Source organism: Solanum verrucosum, unplaced genomic scaffold (assembly GCF_900185275.1).
Source record: "Solanum verrucosum unplaced genomic scaffold, falcon-dt-bn FXZP01000235.1, whole genome shotgun sequence".
In the NCBI taxonomy this organism is placed as follows: domain Eukaryota; kingdom Viridiplantae; phylum Streptophyta; class Magnoliopsida; order Solanales; family Solanaceae; genus Solanum; species Solanum verrucosum.
In genome coordinates, this window is record NW_026019948.1 from 675,829 (window position 1) to 688,236 (window position 12,408).

General features: G+C 32.9%; 2 protein-coding genes and 1 long non-coding RNA gene across 3 annotated transcripts; all 3 read right to left on the bottom strand.

Annotated features, from left to right (window-relative positions):
* Positions 1-2,653: 2,653 nt before the first annotated feature.
* Positions 2,654-3,570, bottom strand: LOC125812039 (uncharacterized). Its single transcript, XR_007441965.1, has 2 exons — positions 3,140-3,570; positions 2,654-3,045 (listed from the first exon to the last, which is right to left on the bottom strand). It is a non-coding gene; the product is annotated as an uncharacterized LOC125812039 (long non-coding RNA).
* Positions 3,571-4,700: 1,130 nt separating this feature from the next.
* On the bottom strand, positions 4,701-7,007 carry LOC125811810 (NAC domain-containing protein 19-like). Its single transcript, XM_049491361.1, has 3 exons — positions 6,568-7,007; positions 5,545-5,808; positions 4,701-5,014 (listed from the first exon to the last, which is right to left on the bottom strand). Exons 1-3 carry the CDS (start codon positions 6,994-6,996, stop codon positions 4,889-4,891), a joined length of 819 nt encoding a protein of 272 aa, XP_049347318.1. The 5' UTR covers positions 6,997-7,007; the 3' UTR covers positions 4,701-4,888.
* A 927-nt stretch (positions 7,008-7,934) lies between these two features.
* Positions 7,935-9,323, bottom strand: LOC125811819 (uncharacterized acetyltransferase At3g50280-like). The gene has a single exon (XM_049491371.1). The coding sequence runs from the start codon at positions 9,292-9,294 to the stop codon at positions 7,951-7,953; it is 1,344 nt and encodes a 447-aa protein (XP_049347328.1). The 5' UTR covers positions 9,295-9,323; the 3' UTR covers positions 7,935-7,950.
* Positions 9,324-12,408: the final 3,085 nt, after the last annotated feature.

Below are 12,408 nucleotides of genomic sequence, written 5' to 3' on the forward strand. Positions count from 1 at the left end.
TTATTGAGTATACTAAAAAAGTATCTGAATATGAAAACAAATTTGAAATTTGTGAGCGAAAAATCGAAAAACACATAGAAACCATTTTTTTTAAAATTTCAACTTCTATTTTTCAAATTCAAGGCCGATCGAAAGAATAAGCTAATTTGTTAAACAAACAATTATTTTGAAATACTCTTCAAATATTATTTCGAATCAGAACCAAAATCTATTGCCAAAAGAGCCCTAAAAATTAGAGTATAATGTTGCAGTTTGTACTAAAAATATATCCTGCAGTTAGGTAAAAATATGAGATTAAGATGACCTCTAATTAGACTATAGAACCTCTAATTTGTTTTAAAAGACAAGATAATCATCATTACTTAAAATTACATGTAAAACATGTGGGTCACAAAGGACAAATTTTGAAAAATGATATTGGGGGTGACAAAAACATTTGCTAGGGACCAATAATGCACTGGATTGCCCATTTGAACACTTTGAATTAAAATTATTATTATTATGAACATTAAAGAGAAAGCACCTCAAGAGTAATTTTTGTACCAAACTTCAGTAGCATAGAATCTTTAATTCATTACTACACTTGCCCCCACCTAGCAAAAAACAATTTTTACACAAACATTATGAATTATTGCACAAACTGACAAAGAAGGAAAAAAATAAAAGGAGGATGAAAAGAGATGTGAAAATGTATACTACTATTTTCTATGACTTTTACATCAACTTTTGGGTGAAAAGAAGAAGAAGCAATATGTACATTCAACTATTTTATGTTGTTGAACATTCAATGAATCTTATACGTCTCAATTCTTTATATCTAACTAAACTATTTTACTAAGGAGATTTGTAAAAAGTGAGAATCTTAATGATGTAGTTATATCATTAATGTCATTTATGTTAGATAACGTCAATATCCTACCTATGGTAAAGATCAAATAGATCGAATCGGAGTCACGATCGAATGTTTCACTTTTTAGTTAAGAAATGAAGTTGCACTCTTACTATTAGTTAGATTATGATATGAGAGTGATCATTTGATTCTTACAAGAAACCAATATCACAAATTCAATAATATATTGTGTGTGACAAAGTTTGGGAGGGGTGATTGTTGGTAACACCAACATCCTACCTATAACAAGTTTCAGGTAACGAGCCGATGATGGCTTGTGTTAGAGTTATGATTGAATATGATGCTTGATTGATCCTAATAATCTCTCTAGTAAGCAAGAGCCAATGTCTACACAAGATTTTCTTTCCTTCTTTTTCCTCTTCCCTCAAAAGACACTCATAATAATTTAAGAGCAAGCTCTTACATATGAAAGAATTACTTTTAAGTCATAAAAGCAAGAAAAAGGCACAAGAGTACAACTTGTGTAAAGAATGAATTTGAAAGGAAGTTATCCTTCTACTCTGGGGTTGGAGGGTGAGAGGGATATGATATTTACTCATCATTAATGTTGATTACTGATCACACCTAAATAAATATAACAAAATTTTGACAGTGGACAACACAACAATTGTTGTCTACTTGTACCTCCATTAATAGCATGGGGGGTGCACTGCAAATGTGAGGTGGACTTTCTTGAAAAAGTGAGTGGAGGATAAATCAGAAATTTGAACCAACACATGTACTTTTCTGAGTCGAAGCATTATCAATACATACAATATTTGTTTAGTGTTAATTGTCTTAAAATATTAGAGGGTAAAGTGGAGAGTGTGCAGCAAAGAACATGACTAATGTGCCATGTAGCAAATTACTTTAGACATTCAAACCCTACAAAGGAAAGCAATTTGAATACTACATGAGAGAAAGCTTTGACGCCTCATTGATAACAACTTCAATCAATTGCATATTTCCTTAAGAAAACACCATTATTGAGTATATATATATATATATATATATAAGGCTGCATGCTTAAAGCATACTCTGGGAAAAGTAGAGGCATGCATCAATAAATTCAAGACTTAAATGCAAAGTCATCTTAAGGAAGAACAAAACAACCAAGAGATGCTCAAAAAGCAGCCTAGTTGATTGGCTACCTGAACTTACATCTTGATGGTGAGGTTCGAGCGAACCTTGTAATCCCCTTCACCATTTCCCCCTTTCCATTCCCCCCCAAAAGAAGAAGCTGTGAATAGTTGATAAGTAAAATCTCAGCATGCATCCTTATTTTAGTTCATTTTTTACTTTGAAAGTTGTTACATAAGGGACACATGACACTGTTAACCAAATTTTCCTGCGGATGAAAGGACCATTTGAAATAAAATAACTGAGGACAAACATAGAGATGATGATAAACAATTTACTGAAAAGGTTTCTATCTTTTTCTGTCCGGCTTCCCCAGGGGATGAAGACCGTTGACAGTCGTTTTCTTCATATCTTTGCAAAGGAAAAAAACCATAGCATCTTACCAACTACCCAAAAGTCTGGCTGAAGCTTTGAGGGAGACATTCTTCTTACAGAAAACGAAGATTCACGATGCCCACCTCTATCTTTGAATGTTGCAACAAAATTGGATACTCAAGGGCGAAGATGAGTATGACCAAGCATCTTAACTGTAGAATTTCACGAGTGTTTCCCTTTCAATCATTTTACGTTATTGAGAACAGGAAAAAACCATCCAAAGTAATACCACTATTTCTTCTGCATTCATAGTGTTAATATAGTACAACAACAGTTTCAAGCTTCATGAACTACCGTTAGTGCATATGTAAAGACCCTAAAGAACATATAGTACATATACCAAAGTACTTGATGTAAAAGAGAATCATCAGATTCTCATAATGCTACTGTCTTGTACTAGGATTTGCTAAAAACAGACTTATCTGGAACCCGACCTAGAAGTTTTACATTCTTCACAAGCTACTACTAAGCACAACTGCTAGAAATGAAAGACTTGTGAAGCATAAGAAGGTGATGTAGAGATTTTATCTTACACCTCAAAGTTCACCAAAACGTACCAATAACGTTAACTAAGCTGCCATCCATCTACTCTTCACTATATCACCAAGGTTATTGTCTATCAAGAAGCCAAAATTGTCTGCCTGCAGCACAAATCAAATAGGAATGAATGCTTTCTTCCAAATTGACAGGTCCATTAAAATATTTTTTAGAAAAACACAGTTATGTTAAAAGTACCTTGAAAGCAAGAGAATTGGTGTCCTGACATTTTTCCCAACGATGGCGTTCATGCTATAGCGTGTGCACACCTCAACTATTCCACGGACACCTGCTATCCCACCATCAATGGTGTCCTGACATATTTGTCACCCTTATAACTGACATTGTCACATCCTGTGGTCTTTCGAGCAACTTGTCAACTCTTCACAATCCAACTTGCCTGGTATTATGACATACTTCTTGCTGTTGTTTGCTGCGGTTAACTTTTCATTGAATACAAGATATCCATCCATGTTAGCTTGTGCGCACCCAAAGGGTGGCGGCTGCGGGTTTCCTTTGTTATAAAAAAAAAGTATCCATCCATGTTATTGCTATAGCTGTTGTTGTTTTGTCGTTTACTCTTTCACCATGTACAAGATATCCAATGTTATTGCTATAGCTGTTGTTGCTTTTGTCGTTTACTCTTTCACCATGTATAAGATATCCAATGTTATTGCTATAGCTGCTGTGGGTTTCGTGTGAACCCTTCACATTTCTTCAAGTGGTTCAACTCCAACCCATATCTCCACCCAATTGTATAAGTGTAATCCGAACTTTACTCACCCGATCTTTTACCTTGAGCTGATTTTGAGCAATCATGAAACTGTATGTGAAGTGACCTCATAGCTTGATAACTGCTAGGATATCCATCCAGGACTTGCCCAGTCTAATTCTCTTGAGCTGAATTTCAGCAATCATGACACTGTATTAAGTGATTCAACTCTCACCCATATACAATATATCCATCCATGTAATTGTATAACTGTAAACTATGGACCTTACTAACCTGATCTATTATCCAGAGCTGACTTTGAGCAAGCATGACACGGTAAAAAATGACCTCATAATTTGGTTACTGTTGAGCAATCAATCCATAACCATATAATGCTAGCCATTGCTCAGTGCTCACCCAGTTTAGTTCTCTTGGCTGATTTTTAGGATCATGACACTGTATAAAGTGGCTTAACTCTTTAAGCCACTATACAAGTTATCCATCCAGGTAAATGTTAACAGTAAAATATGTTCATATCGTGAGCTGATCTTCAACAATCATGAAACTGTATAAAGTGACCTCGAAATTTGGTAACTGTTAAGACAACCATCCAGGCAAAGCTATAATGCAAGGCATTATTCACAGAGTCTAATACTATTGAACTGATATCCATCAATCATGACAGTGTATTAGGTGACTTAACTCTTCGCTCATATACAGCAAATTGTATGACTGTAAAATGTGAGCCTCATTGCTCACCCCATCAACTCTCTTGAGATGATTTTCAGATATCATGACATTGTATACAACTATACATGACCTTATAATTTGATAACTGTCAAGATATTCATCCAGACAACAGCATAATCTAAGCAATTAGTCACCTGATCTAATTCTCTTAAGCTGATTTTCAACAATGATTGCCAATGTAGGCGGTGATCTCACAATTTGAGAACTTCACTCTTTTTATGACGTCTTTAAGACGTAACTTTCTAATGTTCTGAAAAGTGACATGAATATCATTTTTGTCGCCTTCATTGATATAATCCGGCGTGAACTTCATGCTACTAATTTCCAAACATAACTTGCTTGGGATTGTTATTGATTATTACTTTCTTGAGATTCTTGTTGATTGTACTTGCTTGTGATTCTTATTGATGGTACTTGCTTGAGATTGTTACGGATGGTACTTGCTTGGGATTGCTGTTGGACTTTTGGGATTGTTGTTGTTTCCTTTAGTTAATGCCCGGAAGCGGGCATAGAAGGTCATCCAACTCAATAAAATCTCCTTCTAAAATGGCAATCAGTTCCTGAGCAGAAAAATCATTGAGAACTGGAGGTCCGTCGCTCTCAAGACAAATCTGTTGCATGAACCAATATAACTCATATTAATGATGCCCATTTATATCAACACAAAAAAGGAAACATCACGACTACTCTAACAAACTAACATAATTAAGTTTGAAGGATAAATGAGAAGTGCTTCAATAAGCTAATAAACCAGGCACACATAAGGTATACTTCTTAGTTCTGAAGCCTAAATTACTAAATGCACAATCGAAACAGTAACTCAGATTCCACTTGTAGAGCAACAACAGCTTTGGAAAGCAGAAAAAATTACCTTCATTGATTTCACTCCAGCCCCAACTTCTCTAAGAGGTTTCTCATATTGAGATGTCAAGAAAACGAGTAGGTAAATTCTAAAGATAAATGCATATCTTGTGCATGTCAAACATTTGATGAGCATATAAAAATAAGTCAATGAAGATGCAAAACAGGAAACAACAAACAATTGAAGCAATTCAACATGAAAGCTTGGGATTATGAATGAAGAAAAAGTTAACTAAGCACCTTTAAAGAGTAATAACATAAAGTTTTCTTTGCGATATACCTGCTTAGCAACATTTTCTGCAACAACTTGACCATTTAAGTCGGTAACTAATCCACTAGGTAACTTTGAGACATCATTCTCCTGGTCAATAGTGTTTTCATCATGCATTTTAGAGCCAGTAACCGATGCAGCTGATCCATCAAATTGAATACCTATATGGCGTACTGTCGCAACAATTTCTTCACCATTGGAACTAAATACATGACCTGACAAGTTATTTCCATGATGAGATTTGATGAATACTCGGCATAGAACAAAAGATGCCTGCACACAAGCAGAAGAACGAGACATGTTACATGTAGCAAATTTATGATATGCAACAAGACAAAGCCACCTTAAACAGAACCACATAATATTTTTTATGACTAATTTCAGAAATATTTATGTCAAACTTCTTAATATGTACATTAAGCACAACCACAGACTAAAGGCAGAGAGAGATAGGAGGTCTACCAACATAAAAGGCAGAATTATGGTCACACTCAGATTGTGTTGCTTTGATAATCTTAATTACCATCAAGACTTCAGAACAATAACACAAACCCAAAAGATAAAGCTAACTTACTGTTGACACTCAGTGATCTGTTTCAGCAATCACATCAAAATCAAATCAAACAAAAGCATAGGCCCTAAATCCAACTCTGTTTTCTATTGAAATGCAGGGCAAATTGGGATACCTTACAAAGTTTCTCTTTACCATAACTAATAATGGGCAACAATATACCTAAAGAGTACAAACACATCCTCAATACAAAACTAATTCTATAATCTACATTGTATAATCAGTGTGGTACTTAGATTTCATCAAAACATACTAGCATATCAATGAAAGTACGAACATGCACAGCACTCCAAGAAGGGAAACAACCAACCACTTCCCGATGTTAGTTTGAACAAAAATTACACCAGAAAAAGGCAAGCCTTTGACAGTGTATTCAAGTAAAAGACTAATAACATTGCAAATTAAGAAAAACTCAATATATTCATTGATGTACGCAAGAAAGATTGTATAGCAGAATGTACCATAGGATGACCAGTTAAGGCGTACTCATGCATCAACCAATCAGTCTTAGTACAATCCTCCAAATAAAAATCAAAACTTTTACGCGTACCCACCACAACTTTCCCTGCACCCGCATCCACCACATCCCTAACTCTACCCCTCTTCTTCCAATAACCACCACCAGCTCTCCTCCTCCCTCCCTTCAAAACCCTAGCCACAAAACAAAACCAGTGCCTTTTCCGTCCACCACGACCGTACCGGAAACAGGCGGAATCCGGCAAGTTAAACGGATCAAAATTGTAGAGATCAATTTCTCGAATTAGGTCAAATCCAACGCCATTCCGGTGATCGGCGCCGTTCTTTGAAGATAAATAGTAGCTAATTAGTTGTTGATCGGAAGGGTAAAATCGGGTACCGGGAGGAAGCGAAAACGGCGTCGTATCTCCCATAATGGGAGAGAGTGAAGCTATAACTGAGAGTGTTTTGAAGTAGCAGGGGACAAAGAGCTCCGATATAAAAGGGATTTTATATGGACCCAACAAATAAAGAAGCGTGGCCATGAAGTTTCTTCATAATGTCAGCTTATTAATCTCACGTGCTTTCCTCGGAGAATCTCTGTTTCAATTTATATGACATAATTTAAATTTTGATTTTATAATAATAACAAAACACCTTGTGAAATTACACAATTAGAGATGAATATCGAAAGTTAAATAACCAAATTTGATCAGGATTTATTTATATGCCTTTAAAATAATTTAAATTATTAATTTTGTGACTTATAATATTATTTTTTTACATAGTTTCTAAATATATAAATAATTTTTCAAAAACTTTTAAGACTACACGTCTGAATTCAGGATTAAAATAAAGATATTTGATTTTTGAAATCCAAACTATGTCATATAAATTGAGACGTATAGAGTTTTTCTCCGTCTAGACTCAAACTCAAATTAGTTATAAACCGACAATGGATTGTGGTGGATGATTGAAATCTCTCCACCCTTAATCATAAAGGTCTTGAGTTCGATTCCCTAGCCCAAAAAGGGACCCGACTATACGGATTCTTTTATAGACAAGCTTTGTGGTAGTAAATACTTGTTGTCTAAGAAGGATAAAGTGTATGCAGGTCTTATCACTATCTCTAAGTTGTTTTCAAATGATGCTCGACTCAATTGTATCAAAATCAAGTAGAAGAAAAAGAAAGCTTAGTCATTATTTTCTCAGCTAGATTTTGTGTACGCAAACACGGGTACATGATACCGGATGAGAAATAAGAAAGAAGAATCAAATTTCTTTTTATTTCATATCTTGAACAAATCAAACACTTGTCAAACTTACCAACATTAACAATACATCAATTATGAAATAACACAAGTTCTCCAAATACAACACCACCTAAATTAACTTGAGAAACTATCCATGAACTCCTCATCAGTTTCAAGAGAAGCCATGAAGTCAGGTAAAAGACACACTTCCAAATCCATGCTACCATCACTTTCAATCCCTTCATACAAACTAACTTTCCCATCAAACTTGTGTGCATATCCACTTCTAAGTGCCACTCCTTTTCCCAATCCAAATTCATTCCCATACATATCAAATCTTGGAGAACTTCCCATCATAACGCTACTAGGATCGAAAAATCCCAACTGATAAATCATACCACTTTCCAATTTTTCAACCCATTCGCGAATATCTTTGTTCTTGTGATTCACCACAGCTTCATGCATTTCCCAAGCTGCCCAACCAAGGCTGTTTTCAAGAAGTTTTCCCGCTGAGGCAATTCCTCGAACAGTTTGTATGCAATTCCCAAAATAATTTTCTGGCAATGGAGGTTCCAATCTTGCTCTGTTATTAATCGCCATTCTGCAACTTGTTATATGATCAGCAGGGAATTTTCGGACCCTTGTTATACATCTCCACATATGAGCTGACAAAGCTTGTAAAGACGAAATCTTGGAGGTATGACACTCTTGATTTGCTTTAGCTTTGAGTTTCTTTAAAGACTCTGCTGAGAAATGGAAGAATCTTTCTCTTAGATTTGGGGATTCGTGTCTACTAATGAATTGATCATGGTGAGTATAAGGAAGATTAATAATTGGACCATGTCCTTCTGGGAACCAATGGTTAAAATTCGGCGATTTAGAAATGGGAATGCTCTGTTTTTGTCCATTATTAGCTTTGAAAACTTCTGAGAAAGAGTTAAAGAAATGCCAGAAAGAAGAACCATCAGCTAAGACATGGTTAATTGATAAACCAATGAAAACCCCATCAATTAATTCTGTTAATTGAACAGTTAACAAAGATAAATCATGCCCATCATGGTTAATAGCTCTATCATGATCGAAAAACGATTGGACAACTAAAGGCACATCTTTTGGTGAAAGTATATCAGAAACAGTTAAATCAAGATTAGCATGGATAAATCTTGCACCAGGGCTATTAACACAATCGATAAACACAGTGTAAAGAGGGGGATTTTCTTGTTTAAGTGTTTTAAAACGACCAGCTAATGGGTAAAAATGGACAAGGGTGATTGAGAGTGATTCTTTAAGCTTTTGCAATAGAGGATCAAGTTGAAATGATGATGGTTTAGTAAAAAGTAGACCTTTTTGGATATATTGAACAGAAAGCATGGCTAAATCCCATGATGATAGATAAACAGGTTTTTTAGCTTCTTCTGAATTGTAAAGTGGCTTGATGAAACAATCTGATATGTGTTGAACAGTTGGTGAAGAAGACATTTTTTTGTTTTTGGTTTGTTATTTTTCTTCTTGTTATTGTATAGTTTGAAGATTGGGTTTTTATATTGAGGATTTATGACTAGTCCAACTTCTACCTACACCCTCACCAAACCTGTCCAAGTGGGGCTTAGGTAGAGGTTTTTGTGGGTAATTATAAAATGGTTTAAGATAAAATATTATGATGAAAAAAAACAAAAAATGGTATCTTGTACTCCTTTCGTTCCTTTTTATATGTCATACTTACTATAAATAGTTGATTCATAATAATTATCATTTCATAAAATCAATGCATAAATTATAATATTCTTTCTATTATAACATTGATAGTTAATTAATCTTGAAAATAGATATTTGATCAACCTAGGAAAACTAATAAGTAATTAATGTTTGTTGTAATTACTTCATACATTGATGAATTACTCTCACAATTGCATTACTCTATAAAATCTGATTTTAAAAAAGAAATCCCAACAAACAAATTAAAAATAAAAGATGAATTTATTAATCATTTATTGAAAAGTTGACTTCAAAAAAACATGAATTAAGGTTAGAATTGTAAACTTACTTAGTTTTTTAATGCAAGTGAAATTAAAAAAAGTGACATATAAAAAGAAATGGATGGGGTACTTGAATAGGTTTATAATGTTTCCTTAAATTACACATGGACAATGAAAAAAATTTAGACTTGACATCAACTTATATTTGTTAATTTTTGATCTATTTTTGGAGACTTGTATAATTTTTTGAGGTGCAAGTTCTTTTGATAGTTTTTGAAATTTGATCGGACTTTCTTGGTGTATTTGGTCAAATCTCCCCCAATTCCTATACAATATGATATAACAATGAGTTGTTAAATATTCGAAATAGATTTTTCTAATATTTTTGGGTGAAAAAAACTTCACACTTCTTATGAAATATCATATTAACTAATTTCTATTATTCTCTATAAAATATTAATCCTACTATAATTAATTAAGTAGCTAGAGGTTGGTGGAATCCAACATTTATGTGGATTATATCTTCAATAAGAAAAGATACTTTGATTGTGATAATCAACTTCCAATCACAGACTAATTTTATTTTAGCAAAAATAAGTAAATAAATGAACCAATGGGTTTGAATACTTTCGTTTTTTCTGTAGTCACTATATTTGACTAATTACTTTCAAACAACAGAAAATTCAAAGGTCGCACTTCCTCAGAAGTTGCTGTGTATGTTCTACTACCATACTTCTACTCTTGGCAAATTTATGATTTAAATTTTATAGATTTAATTTTTAAAACTCTTAATATTAAATTAATTAAATATTTTAAATTATGAGTTTATATATACTATTCATAACAATCTCAATAAATCTTTGCAAATTGCATATATATATGTTAATCCAAAAAACCAGTCTGAATTTCTTTACTCATTTAGTTAGAATCTTCTGAACTGGTTGAGTATTCTTCATAGATTTCTATAACATGGAACTGTTATTCTAATTGTATCTAGTTGTATAGGTAAATCTACCATATTTTTACAACTAAAGCTATTTCCTTCGAAGGTATATATATATATTATGCTTTGCCTCGAAAGTTATGAATTCAATTGAACCAATTACACGGACTTATAGCGGTACATCCCCCCATGTTTTTCAACCTCTCTGGCGTCTTTGTTTGAGTAATAGATAATTGGAGGTAGTTGACTCCACACAAAATCATACTAATAAAAGTACTTGCGGAACAAGTGTAAGATTTCACCAACTTCTTAATAATCTAAAAATTAAGACAAATAATCTTTCATAGCAGATTGAATGGCGTCATAAATGTAATAAAATATTTTTTTAGATAAGTTAATTTAACAATAATTTTGAAGAAGTTATAACATTGAACAGGTGCATATTGGTTAATCTTTTACTATAGTTAGATGTTATTTGTCCATTGTTATCGGGGGTGGAGCCAGTGTAGAGTTAGGGGGATCGATAAGTGTAATTCAAATTTAAGAAATTCATTATGTACGTATAAATTATTCAGTCTATAACTCAACAAGTTACTCCTATTAAAATTTCGAATCCATAAATTTTAATTATGACTTCTCTGTCTGTCATGATTCCCCACTAACCTTACATTAAAAAAGAGAGAATCTGGATTATGTTTCCCCACTAAACTTAGATGTTATATACTATAACCTGTCATCTATGACCATGTTTTGTTATATATTTTTTTTTTTATTTCCATTTGTGGAGACAACAATTGAGAACCTTAATTTTAAGGGAAAATCTCATATAAGGCAAACAAAATTTATGAAATAACTATAGTTTACATAATTATATTCTATGGGTATAGCTTAGTTTGTTATGTAGCTTTTAATTTGTATAAAGTATTTTTTTTTCTGTTTTTAATTTATACAATATTTTACTTTTTCATTGAATGGTAACATTAGCGCTAAATATGGTAACAAACATTTACATAATCCCATGATTTAAGTTAAACGTTCAAAATCAAATATTTTCCCAAAAGAGAATTCTGTAGCGACAGAAAGACCATACGAACTTGTTTCCGGGCACGACTGAATCATCAGATTGAACAATTTTTTGGTATAGTCAACGACATGTAAGGTTTCATTGAAGGAAACTTCATGTTTTGAACTGCAATATAGTACACAATTGATTAGTATAGCGTAAATGTTGAAATTATTAAACAATTTCTACTTGTGTGTCGATTGTGATTGTATAAAAAAAGGAATTTTCAATTTTTCCTTGTTTATACAATACTAGATAAATCGTATGAAACACCTAGACGTTAATGACACTATTTGTATATATTTGAGAAATTGTATATAATTTTTTATACCATATTTGTGTGTAATATGAAAATTGTATATATGACAATCATGCTTGTTTAAAAAAAAAAAAAGAGTGTTGTATTTGTTTTTTCCGCTTTTTGTATAGTTTATTTGTATATGTGAGTGTGTAATGTTTATATATACATATTTTATCATGTTCATATTTTTTTGTATATATGTAGGAATTTGTATAATGTACTATAATTTTGTATATGTATTGTATTTTTATATGTGCATATGTAATTTTGTGTATTTTTTTAAATTAATGATTAAATTGATTGCATAATA

Excerpts from the sequence above, each read along its gene's own strand:
- LOC125811810 (XM_049491361.1), bottom strand. The coding sequence starts at position 6,996 with ATGGGAGATACGACGCCGTTTTCGCTTCCTCCCGGTACCCGATTTTAC. Across the intron at positions 5,809-6,567 it reads CCTTAACTGGTCATCCTATG|GCATCTTTTGTTCTATGCCG; the intron begins GTACATTCTGCT and ends GCTTGTGTGCAG. Across the intron at positions 5,015-5,544 it reads CAGAAAATGTTGCTAAGCAG|ATTTGTCTTGAGAGCGACGG; the intron begins GTATATCGCAAA and ends TTCATGCAACAG.
- LOC125811819 (XM_049491371.1), bottom strand. The coding sequence starts at position 9,294 with ATGTCTTCTTCACCAACTGTTCAACACATATCAGATTGTTTCATCAAG.